Genomic DNA, 21,389 nt, shown 5'->3' on the forward strand with positions numbered 1-21,389 from the left:
TTTTTAAGTATCACATTGACAAGACTTTTCAACAGTTTAAAAATGTCAAAATAAAGCCCATTTAACATAATAATTCAGGATATTATACCAAATACTTATAAAATGTAGTTCAATAAAAATATTTTAGCAATCATGAATCATGACTAAAGGGAAAAAAATTTCTTAAATAATGTATAGGTACCTTATAAATTATAAAAACGTAATAGTATAACTTCAACGGAAATTATGTGAAAAACATGTAGGTATAATATGGTAAGAATATGGTTAAATAAAATGGTATACATTTTTACAGATTCAAAAACAATTCATTTCAATAAATATGATATTTATTAATATTAATCTATTGGTACAAACTAAGTATAAATAATTATCACAAAACAATTTAACAAAAATGAATAGAATAACTTTTATAAACGTGCAATAAAAAAAAAAAAAATTAACTTTGTATTTAACGTTGTTTTTCCTAAAAAAACATTCACACGATTAATATAAAACATAAATTAGGTATTTTATAAAAGTGAAATATTTGAACATGCAATTTTGAATGCATATTCAACTTGAATTTTTAACAAAATATGTACATAATAGTAAGATACTACAATGCATGTTCATTGCACTTAATATATTGTTTATAGGAATTATTATTTTATATAGTATAATAATATAGCATAATACTTAAAACTGATTAGAAAATATTATTATCGCTAAAATTGAAAATAGCCAACGATAAAACTGTAATAGGTATAATGATTGGTATCAATTGACAATATTACACTGTGGACACGAATATTGTTATTCAGTACCTACGTTGACGGTCTAGGGTGTGTATTGAAGTTATTATTTTAAGTTCTATAAAGTAAATAAAGAAGTTCATTACTGCAGACTCAAAAGTAATCTATGTAAATTTAAATAATATGACTCATTCGTATTTAATCGATAAACAAATTAACAACAAATTGACCAAGGATGTGTTACAAATCAAAAAATCGGCAACAAAAGAAAGGTCAATCAATTGTTGGATGGATAAAAGGTAAGGAAATTAATATGATATTAATCTATTTATTTCAACATATAAATTGGTAATTGATCAGTTAGTTAAGCATGTTAGATGATTATCTTATTTCTAAATATAGATAAGCGACAACTATACGTTTTTTATATATTTATATACTTTATGGATCATATTATTAACATATTATAAATTATGCAAATTATATAATAATAATAATAATAATACACATATTTTTTAGATGATAGGAAAAAAATTATCCGGAAAAAAGTCACAAGGAAATAAGTCTCAAGGGAAAAACTCTGTTTTATAAAGACAGTAGCTAATAATTATGTAACTATATAATAGCTGATAAATACAAAAGATATATTTAAAATAATAAAAAATAATATATATTATACATATATCACTAACTTGGATGACTTGTAAGAAATATTTTTACAAAATAAAAATATATCATAGACTTAATAAAACAAACCATTGTATAAATTTGAATAAATATTTTGGACTATAGCTTTAAAAAAATTTTAGAGACAGTTTTATTAAAAATATTCCAATTTTATAAACATTTAACTTTTTTTCGGAACTTCTTTTCCATTCCCCATTTTTTCAATATAGGTACATAACTGTTGATCAATACAATTAAATAATTATTGTTTAGAATCTTCTAGTTATTAGTTAAATTATTGTTAATGTTAGGTAGGTATACCCAATACCTACCTATTTTTATTTTATCAAATTTTGAGCTTTATAGTTAAGGGCATTTTTTAATAATTTTAATTTTAAATTGTCTATTGAATCACAGAAAATTCGTAAAAAAAGAGCTAATATTGTATGTTAATGATTTTTAACCACTGATAGCTATATATATATTAATATAAGTTTAAATTTCAAACTGCATACATTACTAATATATAATAATTTTTAAGTATTTATTATATTATGTCTTATTAAGATAATTTCAATTTTAAACAATTTTGGCGCCCGATAAAGTGGTCACCATTACCCCCAACCTCCAAAATGCGGCCTAACTAAGTTCAATACATGACAAAATATTATGAAATATAGGTATGTGATGACTAACTTGTATACTATTTGTACCTTATTTTATATATTATTGTATCTTATTCCATATATTAATTTCTATTAGTTATAGGCGTTAATATTTATGGCTGATAATATAATAGAATGATTCAAAAAGTATCCAAGTCACGCACGTGGCTAAACTTATATCAGATGGTAAACACTTTAGATATCTTATACAATAATGATAAAAAATTCCTATTATTAAAATATAACGCAATAATACTATTTATACTGCGCACTTAATTTTTTGATAAAATATAAAATTGATAATATTTAATCTCTCAAATGTCGTGACTTAGCATTCCTTGCACACTACACCATTCCAGGAATGTTTACAAACAAAAATCACAAGCTAATCGCAATTTTTAATAACCTGTGTTTCCAGTATCCCATTTATGAAAAATAATTTAATTTTAGTTTTGATCAGCATTTCAATAAGTTGGGACTCAACACAAGATGTACCCATCATAATTTTTTATTGCATTTCCATAACTTATAATTATTTAATTATCGATGTTATTAAGTATTAATTATTAAATGAACTAAGTAATCGTGTTATACTATTATACTAGTATATTGAATTATACTTGTACACACATATGATCATTTCGCAAAAATAAAGTTCTATTTTTAAATGTTTTGGCAACACTGAATGTAATGTAGGAGCAGCCGTGAATACACAAGACACAACGTTTCCGGTACGTCCCACGTTTCCTGCTAGCCACAACCCACTTTATATCTTTCTTTCCCAAGACACCGGAGTTACCCTTTTAAATTTCAATAACCATTGTCACAACTAACCGTGGAGTAAACTAAAATCTTTTTAAAAAAATTAAAAAATATTGTTCTTTTCATATTCCCGTTTGTATTCTATACTACAATTAACCAAAGTGAAATATGGCTGACAAAAAAAAACAAAAAAAAAAATAAAACATAAAAAACCAAAATCTCACTACAAGTACTTTGTAGTGAGGCCGAGTAAATAAACTCGGTAAAATCGTCGATCATCATGTTTCAATACGTACGTCATTGGGTACATAGTAATATTATTATCCAGCATACGTCAACCAGTACATTAACATTAATGTATACACGTTTACATACAAACGCTTTATAGTGCCATATCAATTTATCGTTTAAATAATAATACAATGCCACAGCTGAATTCAAACATCGTTAATACATTAAGACGTAAAGTTTTACGAATCATCAAACGCTCAATAACCAAATAAAATATAACGTATAGCGTTTTAAATAAATAATAATTGCTATACGGCGGAATAACATTAAATATACATTTATGAACAATATAAAAATTAGGGTGAAATTGTTTACAAATATTCAGGCGAACGACGTAGACCATAAGAAGAGGGCAAGTTATGCATATTTATGTGAGTTTATGTATTTTCTAAACACCTATTCGAAACGTTAATGCTATGTTCGTCTGGCGCCACAGAATCCGGAGACCGAGCCCATTGTGCCTCCGAACAAGTAACCATATTTTCCCCTTCCCACGCGAATGCAATTACATTAAAAATCATAACACAATGCTTATTTTTCGAAAATTTAAAACTAACAAACAGTATTATGATGGATAAAACCCACAGAGGAATATTCTTCATATTTAACAGTAAATCTTAACTTGGGATAAAAGAAAAAATGTGAGCAGTTTATTTTTAGAAATCCCTATACAGCATACGAAGGGTCAAAAAACGATATCCAGAAGATACAAAGCATAAATAAATTGGCCTTATACAGTTAATGGACGCAGGCGCAGTACTGCAGAACAGTAGACGAGGGCAATATATTAATTATTATTTAGTCACATTTATTTATAAAATAATTGATTGATGTACAATACGAGTAAAATAAATACAAAATAGATGGTAAAATAATTTTCAATAATTAATAAAGAAACAATATTTCTTCTAGGAATTAATTACTTTGGGTGATAAATTATATGATTATCAAATAAATTACATCTGACTTACGACATTAATTGTTGACGTATGGTGTTCACGAATCACAAAAATTACATATGAATAAATAAAAACTTTACACAATTATACGTACAAAGTCAAAAATATCAAACTAAATAATTAACATTGAGACTGTGCTCTTAAATCATAATCACAAACAATTAAATTAATGATATAAATGTTTTTTTTTTATTATCCGTAAAGACGTATTGTTTTCCCAAACAAAGTGTAATCAAAAATAAAATATACATAGTTAAATATAACTTACACTAGTTACACGTCTTGGTATATCACCTATTTTAAATGTAATTTTTTATATTTAATCAGATTAATCAACAGGAGGGGGAGAGAAATGTCAATAAACGATAAAAAGTTAATCATTCGTATTTTCATGTAATTATTTAAGAATATAGCCACAATATACATATTATTATCTACGAATTTATATATTACTATTTCCCGAATTTTAAATCATTAAATAAATACGACTTGGCTTTACAAAATGTATATAACAACTATACTATATTATCGTATAAAACACAAACAAAATAATATTTAAAGAAATACTTAAGACGATATGTAAATTATTATACTTGGGTAGATACTACAACAGTATTTTGTGTAAATTATGGTTTATTTCTCTTACAATTTTCATTCAAAGTGAAGAAATATTTATAACTCTATATGCTATCCCACGGTATTGTATTATTTTTAAATTTCTGAGACTGTAGAAAATATATTATCAATCCACTTAAAAATAATTAAAACGTTTTGATGTACCCTTGCCCCTTATAGTATTTCATAAGCTATATACTGACTGCCACCAAATGTTTCCTGACACTTGAAAATAAACAAATTATTTATAATACCCATGGAAGTCTGTCATGTAAAATTAAACTATTATACCTTTTATTTTAAATACATTTTTTTTTTTAAATATACTTACAATTGGTATTCAATTGATACAATAAGTAAATTAATTTAAATACTTAAACACATACATTTTTTTTAAATACGTTGAACAATCTGCTTTAAGAAGTGGCATTGAATTCTTCAAGATTCGTCTTAGTTAAAAAAAAAACATATGAATTGTAATTAATTTATATTTTTTTATATCTAACAATGTTTTGAAAAAATTAAGTAAAAGTAGGTAAATAAAGTAAATAAATAAATAAATTTACATTTAAACATATTTCGAATTATCATTGGGTTAAAATGTAAAAGTTTACCGTTTAGTAATTTTCCCTTAGGTCCTAGGTTTTGTTATTTTTTTTTTTTTTTTACAACATATTTACAATCTGTTCGAAAGGACAATAAGCAAATTTGATAATAGATTATATAACATGAATAATATGACGGAAGAAGCAACCCCTGGCACTACCTATTTTGAATATTTAGTTAAGAGCATTTATAAGTTAGGTTTCATATAAATATTAATTAGACCCTAGGTATCATCGTAATTAAAAAAATGACTGAACCGCACATAGGCGCAAATAAGGTGGGGAGGGGGTTAAGGGGCTAATCCCTCCAAAAAAATTCCTAAATACTGTTTTAAGCTTATTCAATATTATCTAAGTTGGGTTTTAGCCCTCTCCCCAAATCTCAAACGCTATTTGCGCCTATGTGCAACCACGTCATTGCGAAAGTACGTAAGCACAATATGGTCGATATCAGTTCGATTTTGACATAAAATCAATAACAATTCTTAATATTGGAAGGTACTTCAATCGGTAAAATAAACTGTAGAAGTGTAGAGATACATGAATAACATGGCGTCATCTTTGGTTATGTTACATCGTTATAACACTCAAGAAAAATTATGTTTCTGTGGTACAGGCTATAGCCAGTTTTTATTGAATAATATTTTTAAACATTATATTATCACGTTTAGGGAACAAAATGAATTATAGATATAGGCATTTTATCTTCGTAATAAATTTCAAATTTGAATAGCCACGGTTTTGAAATCTCGGACATTTGCGTCAAGACTCGAGAGAACATTAAAATTACGATCTCATAGTAAAACTTTTTAGAAAGAATCCGTTAATTCAAAATTCAACATATTTTTCAAATAATTCACAAAAAGGTTATAACCTTGGAAGACATTATTATTTATGATTTTTACACTACTAACAGCTCACGAAAATAGCAGAAAGTCCCGACTTAGAAATCGCGACGAATTCATTAAAGAGTGAGTGTAACGAATTAACGTCAAGTATAATTCATAACAATGCAATAATAATGGCATTCGATGTTTAAGATAATTCAAGTAATCCGGAAAATATAGGTATAGGACAATTTAGGACGACATATTTTATACAATTTTTTTTATCTAAGCGATGGAAATATAATTACCGTTTTTTTAGAACTTCTTCATGAAATTCGTTAACACTCATTTTTAAAACCATTATCTGTAATCGATGCCCTGTGACGATTGTTCATTACATATTATTATTATTAACAGTGCGAAAAAAAACTAGTAATTCGGCAACCAAATTATTATTTCTATTACGTATGCTGAAGTAATGGCGGCGATAATAGGCTGAGAAACTGTCATTTATAAGTATATTATTATATTTTATATATAGCAACAATGATGTCTGTGCGGCACAACAGTAATAATAATATAATATGTACGTTACGTTTGACACAATTCTCGCTCGGTGAATTTAGACGAATTTACGTGACGGCGCCTGCTGCTGTAATTACGCGTTCTCGCAATTAATAATTGCCGACAATTTCTCTCCCCCCGTCGTCAACCCATAGGAGTTTTGTCCGTTGTCGAGGCCCGCCACCTTAATCACCGTCATCCCTTCACCACGGCGGCGGCAGGGTGGTACATTATGGATGCGTAGAGCAGCGCACTACACGTGTCTGAGTGAACATAGTTCAGTGAATAATGCACGAGATCAGCATCCGCTTTTGGCCGTTCTGTTGCACGTCCATCAGGATTTTCGAATTTTTGGACAGAGTTCAACTCATTGTCCCTAAGAAGAAGAATAAAATAGGCGGCGGCGGCAGCTTGCCTACGCCACTGGCGGACTGTGAATTCTAATTTCGAGGCCACCGGATTCCTATTACTATTACTACAACTTACAACTACTACTACAATTTACAACTACTACTACTATTATTTCTACGCCTCACGACTTGTTTATTGTCCATTAAAATAACCGTGACAGTCACATTCTGGTGACGCGCGATAACGGTTCGTTTAAACTGAGATATTATATCATCGTTGTCGTCGGGGCCATCTTCAACGGCCGACCCGGAGAACGACGAACCGTCAAATAATGAGAATCATTTCATTTTTATTTTTTACCAAGAATTACACATTCCGTTAATTATAAAATAAAATTTAAAATAATAAGCAAAAATAACGACAAGTGAAATAAAAAAATGACAGTATTTACTAGAATGTAATATTCTCATACGATCTCGTATAGATCTGCAACTACGATATTTTTTATTGCAATTAGAATAAACTCAATAAACGGAATAATTGGCTGTAGCCGAATTAGGTACAAGGAGCAAACTCGGTAAGGAAATACGACAATATTTGCCACCACCCTTTCACTCTCGGAGGATGCCACTGATTGACGACCACGGTTTTCTTCATCAAGAATTTTCCAATCTGTTAATATGATTTTGTTTAAAATAAACGCAACTAACTCGAATATTGACTAAAATAGTAAAATATAATAATAAACTCGCATGATCTAGTATAGATCTACTGCGGAGCGGAAAGAAACGGAACAACAATAATTGGGTACTATAAAGGGTATAAAACGGTGTAGGGGATGAAGACAATATGGCACCCACACCCCAGCACCAGAGGAGACAACCGTCGCTGATCGACGACCGCGTATTATACTTTCATATGATGCGGACAGTAGTAGTGGTCATTACAACCGACTTAATCATGAACCACGGTGTATAGTATATAGTAAGTACTAAGTTGTGCGTGTATAATAGACAATATAAAGTTATTATTATTATTATGGTATTTTAACGATTAACGACCTCGGACACCCGTCCCCCTAAGTGGTCAAACCACGTCCGACTTTTTTCCACCGTCGTCGCCGCCTCCTCAGCCTTTTTCGATCACACGCTGTTATCGTCGTCACGTTCTCGACAATAGGGGCAAGCGGCGTCGCGCAGTCGTCGTGCAGCCGTTGTTGCCGTCGTCGCCGCCGCCGCGGTTATTATCTCCGACGACTATCCGACGACTATCCGACGATATCGCGTGAACACGATCTATAAACCGTCCCAAGAGAAAATGCGCGAAACCAGTTTTGGTCCGTCGTCCGACATATACCCAGAAGAACAGACGACTACCTGACCCCGTCGCGCCGACATTATTACCACGTTTTAAAATATTATTTTAATGATAAAAATACGTACCAAGCGCGGAGATCTGTCCCTTTTCCCCTACGAAAACCCTATTCTCACACACAGTCACCCGACGACAAGGGATTGAGACCGACGACGCCGCAGCCGCCGCCGACAACGGCGACACATGTGCGGCGCGACCACGGTAGCGGTGACTGGTGACGACGACGGTCGCAGTTGTACTCCCGCCCACCTCACCATCAACGCCGAAGAACTCACGAGTCTTTGTCGTAAACAATAATAATGGAATACCAAATAACGTACTATACGGCGCACGTTATTATTATTACCATCACCATGACGTACACAGTACGCACGCACAAATACTTGGAAATATCGTTAAATCAGGACCGCGGATAATCGGTTTTACTGTACAAATACGTCCGGTGACACGGGCCACGAGAAAATGAGCCATTGGCATTCAGACTTCAGTAGTTCAGTGAAGTCGATCATTTCGTCTTTTTTTTAACACTATATGACATTGTATAGAAGGATGTCAGGGCAATATTTTTTTCTCTCTCTCAGACTCACGTGCAACATGGATAAAACGCTTTCATCTAAAATCGTTTTTCATAATTTTTGAATAACCTAAAACCGGGTTTACACGGCTGCAGCACTGTCATATTACTGTCATATAATTATACAACACTTACTGTAGTTACAGGTAGTCGAGCAGGTAGTTGACAGGTTAAAAAATTACAAAAACTATGTAGTATATTACTTTTGAGGGTATGACATATCGATTTTATTATTTGGCCTAGTTATCGATTTTCAAAATAAAAATTGGTAAATTTTGTGAATTTTGTGAATTTAAACAATGTTTTGAGACATAATTTAGACAAATCGTGATTAATCTCTTTCGATTTTGTAATGGCTGATTTTACTTAAAGATTATTCAAAAACATAATTTTATGATTCTTTCTATGTTTTTTTACATTTTTTAATCTATGTTGCACCTGGGACAGAGAGAGAATCGAAATAGTGCGCAGACATCCTCTGAAGCTCAATCTGTGAGTTTAATATGAAAAGTGAAAACCAGTCGATCGTCATTTTTTTCTCATATTTTAAGATCGTATTATTATTTAATAACGAGTATAACACCAAAGACGGAAATCCCACGTTTACAATATGCCATATTATGTACTATAACATCGGATATTTTTAAACCATAATAATATGACGCATTACACCCGGCTCGTTATTGTGAGTAATTCGCGGTTTGATTGAACGTTTTATAATATCTTTATTAAATCATAATTGTATACTATAATTATTGTAGTCTGACCAGCAATGAGCGATTCGAATGTAAAACAATAACCACAGTGGTCATGAGATCCCCGTGGTTGTCGGCGCGTAAAAAACAACTCGCATACGTTTTTACTCTGGTTTTTATCGACTGTTCGGGCACTGTGGGCTACAATTAATGTAGATTATAAATAATACCAAAATATTGATTAGCCGTCTGAAATGCAATGCATAAACGGACTTTTAAGTTATACGAGTATAATATTTCGGCAAATCGAATTCGTATTTTTAAGTTTATATCGATATCGATCACTGGTAAAACTACTATATAGTATAGCCGAAGCTTATATTTGGTCGTTATTCGTAAAATTGTTAGAACGCGTGTGTTGATCCTCCTTTTTGTACGTAAATTAATTTCATAATTTCAAATTTATTATTAATTGTAACAAATATGGATTGCGTCAAATACCAGTTATCTTCATCATTGAGCGCTTTACAATACCCACCCAAAAAATATCGATATTGTAAAATAACAAACAACGAGGTGAGTTACACACAAAATTAGTCAAAATAATACATATTCAAATAAATAAATAAAAAAGAATGGGTCTTACCGCGATCGGAGACGCCTCTTCGTCTTCGTACACGACGTCCGCCAACAATAATTATAATAAACGACGGTTGGATTGCAGAACTGAAATGATAATATATCAAAAGGATAAAATGCCACTACAGCGGGCACAGACTGTGATGCGAGCGGAAACGCCTATCCGCGGCGTGCGTACGGATACACATCGGAAAAACTGTTTGAAAAACGCAAACTTCGATGGCATTAGAAATGACTAGGAATACGCAGAATTACGCGGGACTTTTCGAACACGTTTTTGCGCCTACCGTGTTTACTCATCCGAGGAAAACTGACAACAATAATACGATATAATATTAAAGACGGGTAACGTATGAGAAAACTGCAATGATAATAAATAATAACAACAACAACAAGAAGAAGAACGGTATTGGTGATAACACCGGACCGATCACTGGCGCTGCTAGCTACACTAATATAGCACCACCGAGTACCGGGGCACGGTCGCGGACGATAAATGATATACAGGATGAGTCAACGAACGCACAATGCCGCATGATTGTCGTGGAGCGCGGCGGCCGATAACATCCGACAGGGCACGGCGACGGCGGCGCAGACGTCCGCCGTCGTAGACGTTAACGCAATAATCGACCGGGCAGAGGTGGAGCGCCACCTATCCGCGGGCGATGGTAACTACGGCAGTGGTGTCGGCTGCCCGCCCTCCCGCCGGCACGACCGACATCGTCGGTCGGACCGATGAGTCAGCCGCGGTGACGACGACGAGGAGACGTCCTATCGTCGTCGCGGTCTACCGACCGTGCGACAGACCGTTCGACCGACCGCTGGTGAATAATAATAATATGACGTAATGACGCATTCTCGACGACACGGTCATGACGTCAGTACTGAGGGAGAAGGGGGATAATAGATCTCCGAATGAAGCATATAGTGACGGAAATTCAATATTTTCCGGTCGAGATTCTTGATAGAAAAAACCGTGATGCCGAAATCTATTTACGAATATCTATATGTATACGGCCATACGGGTGATTCACCAACTCCTGTTTTCTCATTTAACGTTTGATTTTATTCAAATTATGATTCTTGACATTTTGAAGTGTTGGTACACAAAATGAAGAATCATACAAATTATAGAATATGGATGAATAATGAACACATATATTTATCGAAATATGAATGAGTAAATTCTAAGTTATAACAATACAGTAGTAGCGTCTAAGAACATGATCTTAGATCTTCATACAAAAATTAGAGAAGGATAACATTTTTTGAAGTTTGACGTATCAATTTTATACCGATCATTATCATTTGAATCTGTAATTGACTTAAATTAAAAAATTCTAAATTTAAATGTTGTTTAAACCATTTTGAAACAATATTTTTACAGAACTAAATATCATACCCTTAGGAATATTATTCTATGTCATTTTTTTAATGGGTAATTTTACTCTACGATTACTCAAAAACATTTTAAAAAAATGATTCTGTGTAAATGCATTTTGTCTATGTTGAGCATAGGCCAGAGAGAGAAGCAGTGAGCTTATATCCTCTGATGAAAAATGATTAAAACATAAATAGTATTATAATATTAATTATGTAGACATTGAATCATATTATTTAATCTTATATAAACGATTTTATTTTGGAACCCAAAACTTATAATGAATGAATAATATTAAGGGTATCTTGTGAATAACTTAAAAGAGATTACATAATATGACAGTGTTATGTGGAATTTCGGAAAAAAATGTCATCGAAAATATTTTGGTTTTCTATTTTATTTTTGAAAATATAAATCAGAGGTCAGACCATATAACTATTAAACAGAAAAATATACGATTTGATTTTGTTGTAAAAATCTGCAGTATTAAAAGGTAGATGATAAATATATCAAAAGTAATCTGTATTACAAGATAAAATATGAATTTCCCAACATAAAATATTATGTATAAAATATATATCATTCATTTTAAAGGGGTCATAGGTGGAATTTAGAGGGAGGGGGTCACGAAAAGACAGTTATCCCCCGAGAAAAAATATTGAGAAAGCAAACTTAGGTATCATTTAAAATGGGTCAATAATTTGGAGCCAAGTGCCACCTACGAGTGAGTGGAGGGGTATCTAGCTAGGTCAATATTGACCTTAAGGGGATCAGTGGTGGACAGTTATTTTAGCCAAAACATACAAATCTTTGTCCATTATACTGATCGACCTAGTTATGCTGTAATACTTTTAAAAACTGATTTTAAATCGTTATTATATCTACTTGAGACCGGAGGTTAGTCAACATTTCCAAATTTTACCCCCTCCCCACAACAACTATAAATTTAGTTTGAAAATTTCAGAATTTTCAAACATTGATTTTTTAGAATTTAAATCAGAATCTTTAAATGTGAACTGACCGATCTCAAGTAAACAGTATAACGAATTCACATCAGTTTCTAGAATATTATCGCATTATTATAGATCGATGATTGATACTATAGACAAAAAGTACATACAAATGAGCAAAAATTGTCTACCATTCTTCTTACTACGTATACATTATTTACAAGACTCACTTTAGAACTTTTTAAAAACTGTCCACCACAAATCCCCTTATAAGACCCGATGCGTCTATGCAAAAAAAAAATGAGCCACCTTAGTTAAACTTAAAAACTATAACCAATACTTTCTAGACTATTATACTACTAAGAGCTATCAGCTTTATTATTTTCAGAATATTAATTTTCTTGAAATGAAATTTAAATAGAAAGGGGCCCTTTGGATCAGTCTGTCCCGGGCCCTAAGATATCTCTTGAATCTGTGTTTTTCAAATAACGAGTAGGATTTCTAACTATATTGCATTTTAGAAAACCTTCCTGCAGTATAATGGGTACTTAAACAATATAATAAACAATCTAAAGTGTAAGACATAAACAATTGAATTTATGTCTTACAAAATATTATATTATTTTCATCCAATTTTTGACATTTGCTGGTCTTTTTTAGAAAAAATAACAGTCCCCTGACAGATTTAAAAAAAAATTTTTTTAAACAAAATAAATGAGTTTTGAGAACTGAGAGATTCGTGCTTACATATGTTTAAAAAAGTATAATATTGTCACCTCCTTAAAAATTTAATGTCAGAACCGCCACTGATTTTTCTTTCGAACATTTCTGAAGTTAAAATATAAACTGTTATTTAAAATTCTTTCTTTCAGTCCCAAAAATTTATCTCCACCTTTCAGTGTTTCGATATTTCAAATTTCGGGGTTATAGATTTTGTCTAGGTTACAATGAAATTTTTAAATTCAATAAAAATAATTGTTAATTGCATTACATAAGGATATAAGTACCTACACATATTATGTAATTAAAAATACTAGGAAAAAAGTGTTTTTTTCCTATCATTCTGAATCACATCTGTAGAATTCTCTTTATTATAATATTTATAACTTATATTTATTATATGTGCATTGTGCAGTGAATGCAGTTTTTCGATTATTTTAAATTGTGCTTTGCGCCGTTTTGTTGTCGCTGTGGCAATTTGTGATACATTCACACAAAACGAACCGATTCACTTTGTTTTATTCGTAAACAAATCATGTCTATAACATAGTTCTGGGTTGTTTTTTTACAAACACTCGTCTAAATTGTTGACCAATTGTGTTTTCTTATTTTCTGCGCAATATCTTGGTTGGAATACATTACATCATTATTATGCCAACGGAATTCGTACCTTTAATACCTATGTTATAATTTATAATCCACTAAATTATACGTGCGTACTGAATGTATTTATTTTATCAGCTCATCGACGTTATTATGAAAATACATCGTTGTCGTCAAAATATAGTCTGCCATCTCATAGGAGCATAGTGTGATTTTAAAATATTCACTATGGATTCAAATCGCTTTAATAATAAAAATATTATGCAATAATAATAAGGCAAAAGGGTGCATGTCTGAATTTTATGACATATTTTATGTTGTTTTTCTTTTTATCATGTCTTCAAAACCACTATAATATTATACAGAGCTTAAACAGTGTTATTTATTACTGTTGGTACAATAGCAGTAATCAAAATATTTTATTAATATAATAATTTAATAATTTTTTATTTATTTATTTATTACCTTTTTGGCTTTAATTTGGCCTTCAAAGCCTATTTTATAGTAACTGTTGCGAATACATTATAATATTATATCATCACAAGGTATAGTATTCAAAGCTCATATCTTACCTATAAACTATTTAGTGAGCATCTAAATGCCAAAGTTATAGATGGTAAATTATTAATAACAAAGTGTATTAAGGTGCACACGCACATTCGTGCAGTGCCAGATATAGGTAACTAATATTTTACTATTACTTTTATACCTATTTCCTAAAATAATGATGCACTTTAAGTCACAATAATAATCATAATCATCTTAAGTAAGTATATAATTTCATTACCTTACATACTTCTAAACTTTATAGATATTATAATAATTTATTATTTCAAATAAACCATGCCGTATCTATATCTATATATATATATATATATATATATATATATATTGTATGGCAGAGTAGAGCAACAAAATGTAAACACATGTAAATATCAACAGAAAGATTTACTATAGCTTATAAGGAATAAAATAAAATAATATTAAAAATAAAAATAATCTTAGTAAGACAAATGGTAACTATTTTAAAGCTTGGATATATTTGAAACTGTATAATATTATAAATAAATGTACAGATTTCATATCCAATCGACTATGTCCCTATTAGCTGTATGGATATCCTTTATATATATGTATTAATGATAAAAGTATAATACTAATTACGACAGTCGGGTTTCATGAACAGTTATTAAACATATTTTGAATCAGTCATCAATATTGAGCTAAGATACCTCAAACATTATTTAGTGGTCCATAATTTGCCCATTAAATGTTCTTAAATCATTAAATTAATTATATTCTTGTGCAACCCGGCATGATTGTTTCATTGTTAAATACAATTTATTATTAATGCACAATATTTTGCATTACTATTACATATTATTAAATTTAAATAATTCAAATATTGTATAGCGTATTTAAGTAAATCAGTATTAACTGATTTATTGAGAAAATTATTGTTCTTTATGAACAGCTACTGTGTGATTTTAACTCAAAACACATTTTAAAATAGTTAAAATGTGACTCGAATTCATGTGTGAACTACTTAAAATGTTGTGCAACTCCTCGAAAGAAATAATACAGCATATACATTTGGCGCAGATGGTAGAAACTCTACAGATTATAAATATTATGCTATTTCAATCAACAATTCATTTATTTTTGTAACGGTTGTGCAAAGATTTAAAAACTTAGATACCTTCATCATTGAGATATATAGTTATGGCATATTGGCATATCCAATATAATAGCTGCATAGTTAATAATTAATCAAAGACTTTTTAAGGGAATGGAATAATGAAGGAGTTTTAACATTTATTTTTAATTTTAAGTTTAATATTATGTTGATTGTAAATTAATAGCATAATTTAAACTGATTTTTTCATTAATTACTTACCAAGTTATAGAATAAGGTTTTTGAATTTTTCATTGATGATAGTGCACATAAGATATGTTCAAAACTATATAAACTCTATACCTATATACAGAAAACTTTTTATCATAATCAACTATTTTGAGTTTATATATATATTTTTATTATATATTTATATACTTGAAATAAAACTCATTAATCAAATAGAAAACGAATATTAACTACCAGGGCTTGTCATATTGTTTGTCATGCCATAAAAGTTAAATATTTTAATTTAAATATACAAATGTCAAATTTAACATAACCACATAAAACTAATTTATATTTTGCATTTATTACTAAAGCCCGCAATTAAATGTATTTGAAAAATGTAAAGGATGATACGAATATGCATAAAGAAAACTTTTTTAATCTAGAATTTATACAATCTATACTACAAAAAAAGTACAATAAGCATCATGTATGTTTAATTAAGTGCAATAGCTTGAATGTCTTGAGAGAAGAAACCGTCCAGTGAAGGTACTTCGACTTGAATTTAAAGAAAACGTAATCAAAAATAAAATTACATACAAAATAGTATTATAATATAATACTATATAATATAAATATAATATATTATATAATATTTATATAATTTATACTTAAAATAATTATTTTACGCCAATAAGGTATATTATCTAACTAAATTCGAAGCTTAACTTTTTATTAGTAACAAAGAAACAAACTTTTAATAGACTTAAAAATTAAAATGTAATACTCTATAATGCATATCTATTAGCTATTATATATTCGTATGTGTTTACGTACACGCTATGATCTTCCAAGTCTGTAACATTTTCGGAGTTAATTGGTATTTGAATATAGGGTCGTCATCATTTCGAACCCAAATACATGATGCTACAATGCCTTTAAATAAACACGCAACTTCACTTTTCAAAGCTTTACTATTATTACCTATACTATTGATTTTATGATAACTGATAAGTAGGTTGTAGATACATTTTATAATTTTATTATAAAATTAATGCCTATACAGGTGATCAGTTATCATTCAGAAATCTTCGATTGTTTAGTTTATAATAATAATTAATAAATAATAATTCAATGACAATAATTTTTTAGATATAACGAAATGTGCATATTCCCGGAGGTACCGCAAGCAATGTCAAAACTATTTAACTGTTAACTGTTTATTAGCAAACTTTATAATAATATGCCTTAATATTACTAACCGTTTGCTTTCGTTACTTTGGCGAAAACATGCAAAACACGCCCAATGATGATCCAGAAAATTATCAATATTTTTTCTTGCCGGGTGTAGGTATTGTCTGTTGGATACCTACAGAGTTACTATTACTGTGTCACCACTTATCAGTTTATCACTTATTATGATAGGTATGATAAAAACATTTTTCAATGTCAACTAACCGACTGAGTACTGAGTAGTGAGTGCATTAATGTGTGTTGCTCTGTAGATTGTAGATTATATCTTTCTTCATAATGTTATAAATTATATGTTATAACACAACTAAAAATATCCTAAAAATACACTAATATGTACATAATAAGTCAATTTAATGTATTATTAAAGCTTACTATACTCACAGTATAAACTGCTGAACACAAATTGGCAATGTTGTATAAGTTTTTAAACTGAAACAAAATTGATGATATACTAGCGTATGTCCTCTTATAATGAAAATCGGTTGATTGTTTGACAATAAATAGTAGGTATTCATTGGGATATTGACAAATTACTGAGTATTATTTGAGACTAATAATGTAATCAAATGTTAATCTGGTTTAAAAAAATTTGTGCAGCAATTTATTATTTATACACATATTATTGGTATTAAATGGAGTATTTAATCATATTAAAAGTAGAAATAACATAAAAATAAGTGTTCCTACTTATATATACATATGTATAATTAATTCCTGACTCCAGCACTGAGGTAATTGATATATGGCCTATGAGTTAATGGTGAATTAATAGATTATTACAACAACTTTCTAATAAAAAATAACTAAGATTCCGTTTAATTTAAACTTTAATACCTATATCAATTATATAGGTACGTTATAAGGTACCTATATGATTAATACAGTTAATTATCTATTTTCAATCCTAAGACATTTAGTTAAATGTCTTATAAATTATAAATATTAAATACTAAATAGTGAGTACAATGTTATATAGGTACCTATGTTAGGTTAAGCTTAATATAACAATATTAACAGTGAATTATCACCTTATCGAAAAATATATTAATTGTTTAAAAAAAAGAAAAAATTTTATTTTATTGCAAAGAATTGAATTTTTTTTCGAAATCGTTAACAATATTTTTAAAAACAATAATACTTTTCGAGATTATGCGTGTTAACTGAATCACTCTGTATGTAAGTGTTTTATCATATTTTAATATAAATTATCATTTATCATTTTTTCTAAATGATCTTAACGACCTAAATAATAACTATCTAGTACTTTATTTTTTTATTTAATGCGTTTTTAAAATTCATTATCGGTTTTATCGATAGAAATGTTTTGTGTTTAAAATAATTATTATACTACTAATTCTAAATTATTATATTTTATCACTACGGTAGACATACCTATTATTTATTCGATTGTAATATGTTGGTTATTGCTTATTACTATCATTATAATACATGTAATGTTCTCATGTATAGAATTAAATATTATTAATAATCACATTTTTAAGCACTAGGACTTGAGTCTCAGAAATTCGTAGTTATATCTTCGGACTATTATATTGAATTGTGTGATACGACATATATATGATCATTTATAACTTTGATTTCACAATTTTTGTGTGGGGCTATACGGCTATAATGTCCTTTTAACAACTAAAATGTATATAATTGTTATTTGCTATCTAAAAGTCCTTAAAGTCTAAACCCATAATTAATTGGAAAAATCAATATTATTTAAAATCCATGTTTCAGAGCACAATATTTTTTGGTATACTTCACTAATTTGGTTTGTAAAAATAGAATTTTGAATTGGTAGCTAATTATAATTATACGTATTTAGAATTATGATGAGGAGTGTAGTGCAAGGTTTTTAGATTACAGATTATAAATTATAACCTAAAAACCTTGGGTGTAGAGGACCAACATTTTGAACAGTATTTAGTATTTTCCCATCTGTGATCTTCCATCATAAACCACTACTCCGCTCATATAAATTTTAAATAAATAACTAATTAACATAATTTTTATGTGGCTATAAACATCAAAAAATATTCTGCATAAGAATATAAAATTAAAAATGTATGGGGTCATTCAAAAAGGTTAAAAATTATAACAATAAATACAATGTTTATTTTGTTATTAGGTACAATGAATTGTACAGTAAAAAAATTTAAAACTTTAAAATAATTATAGTTTATACTTTAAAGCCATTTCAATAGTATTTAGTGTTTACCTTGTATTTTTAAGCATTTTCTATACAAATATTTGGCACGATTCGTACTATTTATAAACATTTGAATGTTCAACTTGTATTAGTTATTTCTTCAATTTATGATGATGACATATTTATTTTTGTCTTAAAGCAATTTTAAATATTGCCAATACTGACCATTATTTTATATACGATTAAATTTCAAATTTTAAAAACATCATTTAGTACATTTATCTAAATCAATTTTGATTGCACTGTCATCGTAATTACTAATTAAAATTAGAGTTTTGGGAATGTACATCATTATATATTCAATCACTTGCGTATACGTATATTATTTACTTTAGAAAGTTAGTTTTTCAAAATACTTTGATTAATTTAAGCTATTCTTACCACAACCAAATACACATTATTCAACGTTATTTCAGTATTCACTTGTAAATTTGATGAAATGTTTTTGACAATAATTAGTTAAATCTACCAAATTAATAGAAATAATGAAAGACAATACAAAATAAACTAAAGATATCTTTCTAAATTTCGAGATTTAAAGTGTAATAATATACTCGAAAAACTATGAAAATTTTAACTTTGTGAAATGTAATAATTTTATAACAAAATGGGTACTTATAAGCAACCATCATGCTGCTCCCAATTTTAAAAAGTTTTCATTATTTTTAAATTTAATTTGAACAAATTAGGTTAAACATTAAATGTAATAGATAATTCTGAATAAATTCGTACTAAACAGGTAGGTACTTGAAAATATTTTAATTACATTTTTCTACGACTCATATATGCAGAAAAATGCAATAATTATTTTTCAATAAAAATTTGCTTAATCAAGTACTTAAATAATATTTGTATAATGTTTATATCTAAATGACTAAATAAATTATAATCATAACTATATCTTTCTGTTTTTTGTGAATGTATATCCTAATAAAATTTACATTTTTATTTTTAGGTAGTATTCATTTGAAAATAATTTTATACAAACAACAAGTACAGAAGTAAATGTCTAATGTAGGGTTGTTATTTTACATTTTTTTTATATATAAGCCTTCGACACAGAAAGCAGTTTGTACAGTTTCAAAAATAAAGATAATAAAACTGTCATGGTCGCTGGCGTTATATTATAGTAATCCAACTCATCCAAGTAGTATAATATTATAATGCTTAACCACGTTCCCGTCTTCCACGTCGCCTTTATTATTGTGATTTCTCCCACCGAGCGAACCAGGCGATCTAGGGTAGTGGTTACTGGCATGCAGCAGCCTACAAAATATGTGGTCGCCGGTCGGCCATATTTCGAACCAGTACTGTCGTATACGCCAGTACGTTAGTAGCGGCCCTCTAGCATTAATCGTATTTTCATGAGTTTCTTTTTAAAAATATTTAATATTTAGTTTTGAAAACGTTTTAAATGTTTTTTTCGTTTTAATAACTTTGATTTACGTACATTCAAACATAGTATTTAGTAATAATATAATTTTACTTTACTTGGATTGGTGATATTTTTTTATACAAAGTACCACTACATCAGTAGGTACTAGAGTCGTGAGTTTTTGTCACAACAATTTTGGTTACGGGTAATACAGTAAAGTACACTGCATACACAATGAAACCGGCAAGGTCTGTATTATAATTTATTATTCATAATGAAACTAAAAACACCTCATTATATTAAATTGATTATTCAAATCAACAAAATTTTGTTTATTATATGCATTACAGCATACCTAATGTATGTACCTGTCAACTTTTAAATTTTAAACATTATTTTAATAATCATAAATTAGAATAAATAACTATTTAACTTGAATTTTTTTAATTAAATTTACAATGAAATTTTTTTAAACGATGTGAAAAGTAACTTGAACTCTGCAATTGTTCAGTGTAATTATATTTTAAACATTGGAACTATATAGATTATTGTATAATTATGAGTTTTTATTTTTATTTCTGATAAGTTAATTATATCACTTTGTAAGAAATTGAATGCGTCACGAGGACCGATTAAAAATATAATTTATGTAATTTTAACATTGGTTTTTACAAAAAAAAATATATATATATATTTCAGACGTTTATTAAAAGTCAATTTTAACATG

The 21,389-nt window shown here is 29.0% G+C and overlaps 2 protein-coding genes across 4 annotated transcripts in view; one reads left to right on the forward strand and one right to left on the reverse strand.

Moving 5' to 3' along the window:
• pico (ras-associated and pleckstrin homology domains-containing protein pico) overlaps positions 1 to 10,841 on the reverse strand; it is a 45,988-nt gene extending 35,147 nt beyond the window's left edge. The window contains exon 1 of one of the 2 annotated variants that reach the window (XM_089226436.1): positions 10,326 to 10,841. The gene's annotated coding sequence lies outside the window, so the exon portion shown is untranslated. Of the gene's footprint in view, positions 1 to 8,478; positions 8,499 to 10,325 lie in introns of those variants that run through there. The other variant, XM_089226437.1, reaches the window with a different exon arrangement.
• Positions 900 to 21,389, forward strand: part of LOC107161473 (growth factor receptor-bound protein 10-like) — a 100,871-nt gene continuing 80,381 nt past the window's right edge. Inside the window, exon 1 of one of the 2 annotated variants that reach the window (XM_089226438.1) lies at positions 900 to 1,030. In XM_089226438.1, the coding sequence (XP_089082564.1) occupies positions 915 to 1,030 (116 nt within the window). In that variant the 5' untranslated portion in view covers positions 900 to 914. Of the gene's footprint in view, positions 1,031 to 20,634; positions 20,911 to 21,389 lie in introns of those variants that run through there. The other variant, XM_089226441.1, reaches the window with a different exon arrangement.

The sequence above is a fragment of the Diuraphis noxia genome, unplaced genomic scaffold (genome assembly GCF_037042655.1).
Source record: "Diuraphis noxia isolate RWA-SAM2 unplaced genomic scaffold, SU_Dnox_SAM2 contig0004, whole genome shotgun sequence".
Taxonomy (NCBI): domain Eukaryota; kingdom Metazoa; phylum Arthropoda; class Insecta; order Hemiptera; family Aphididae; genus Diuraphis; species Diuraphis noxia.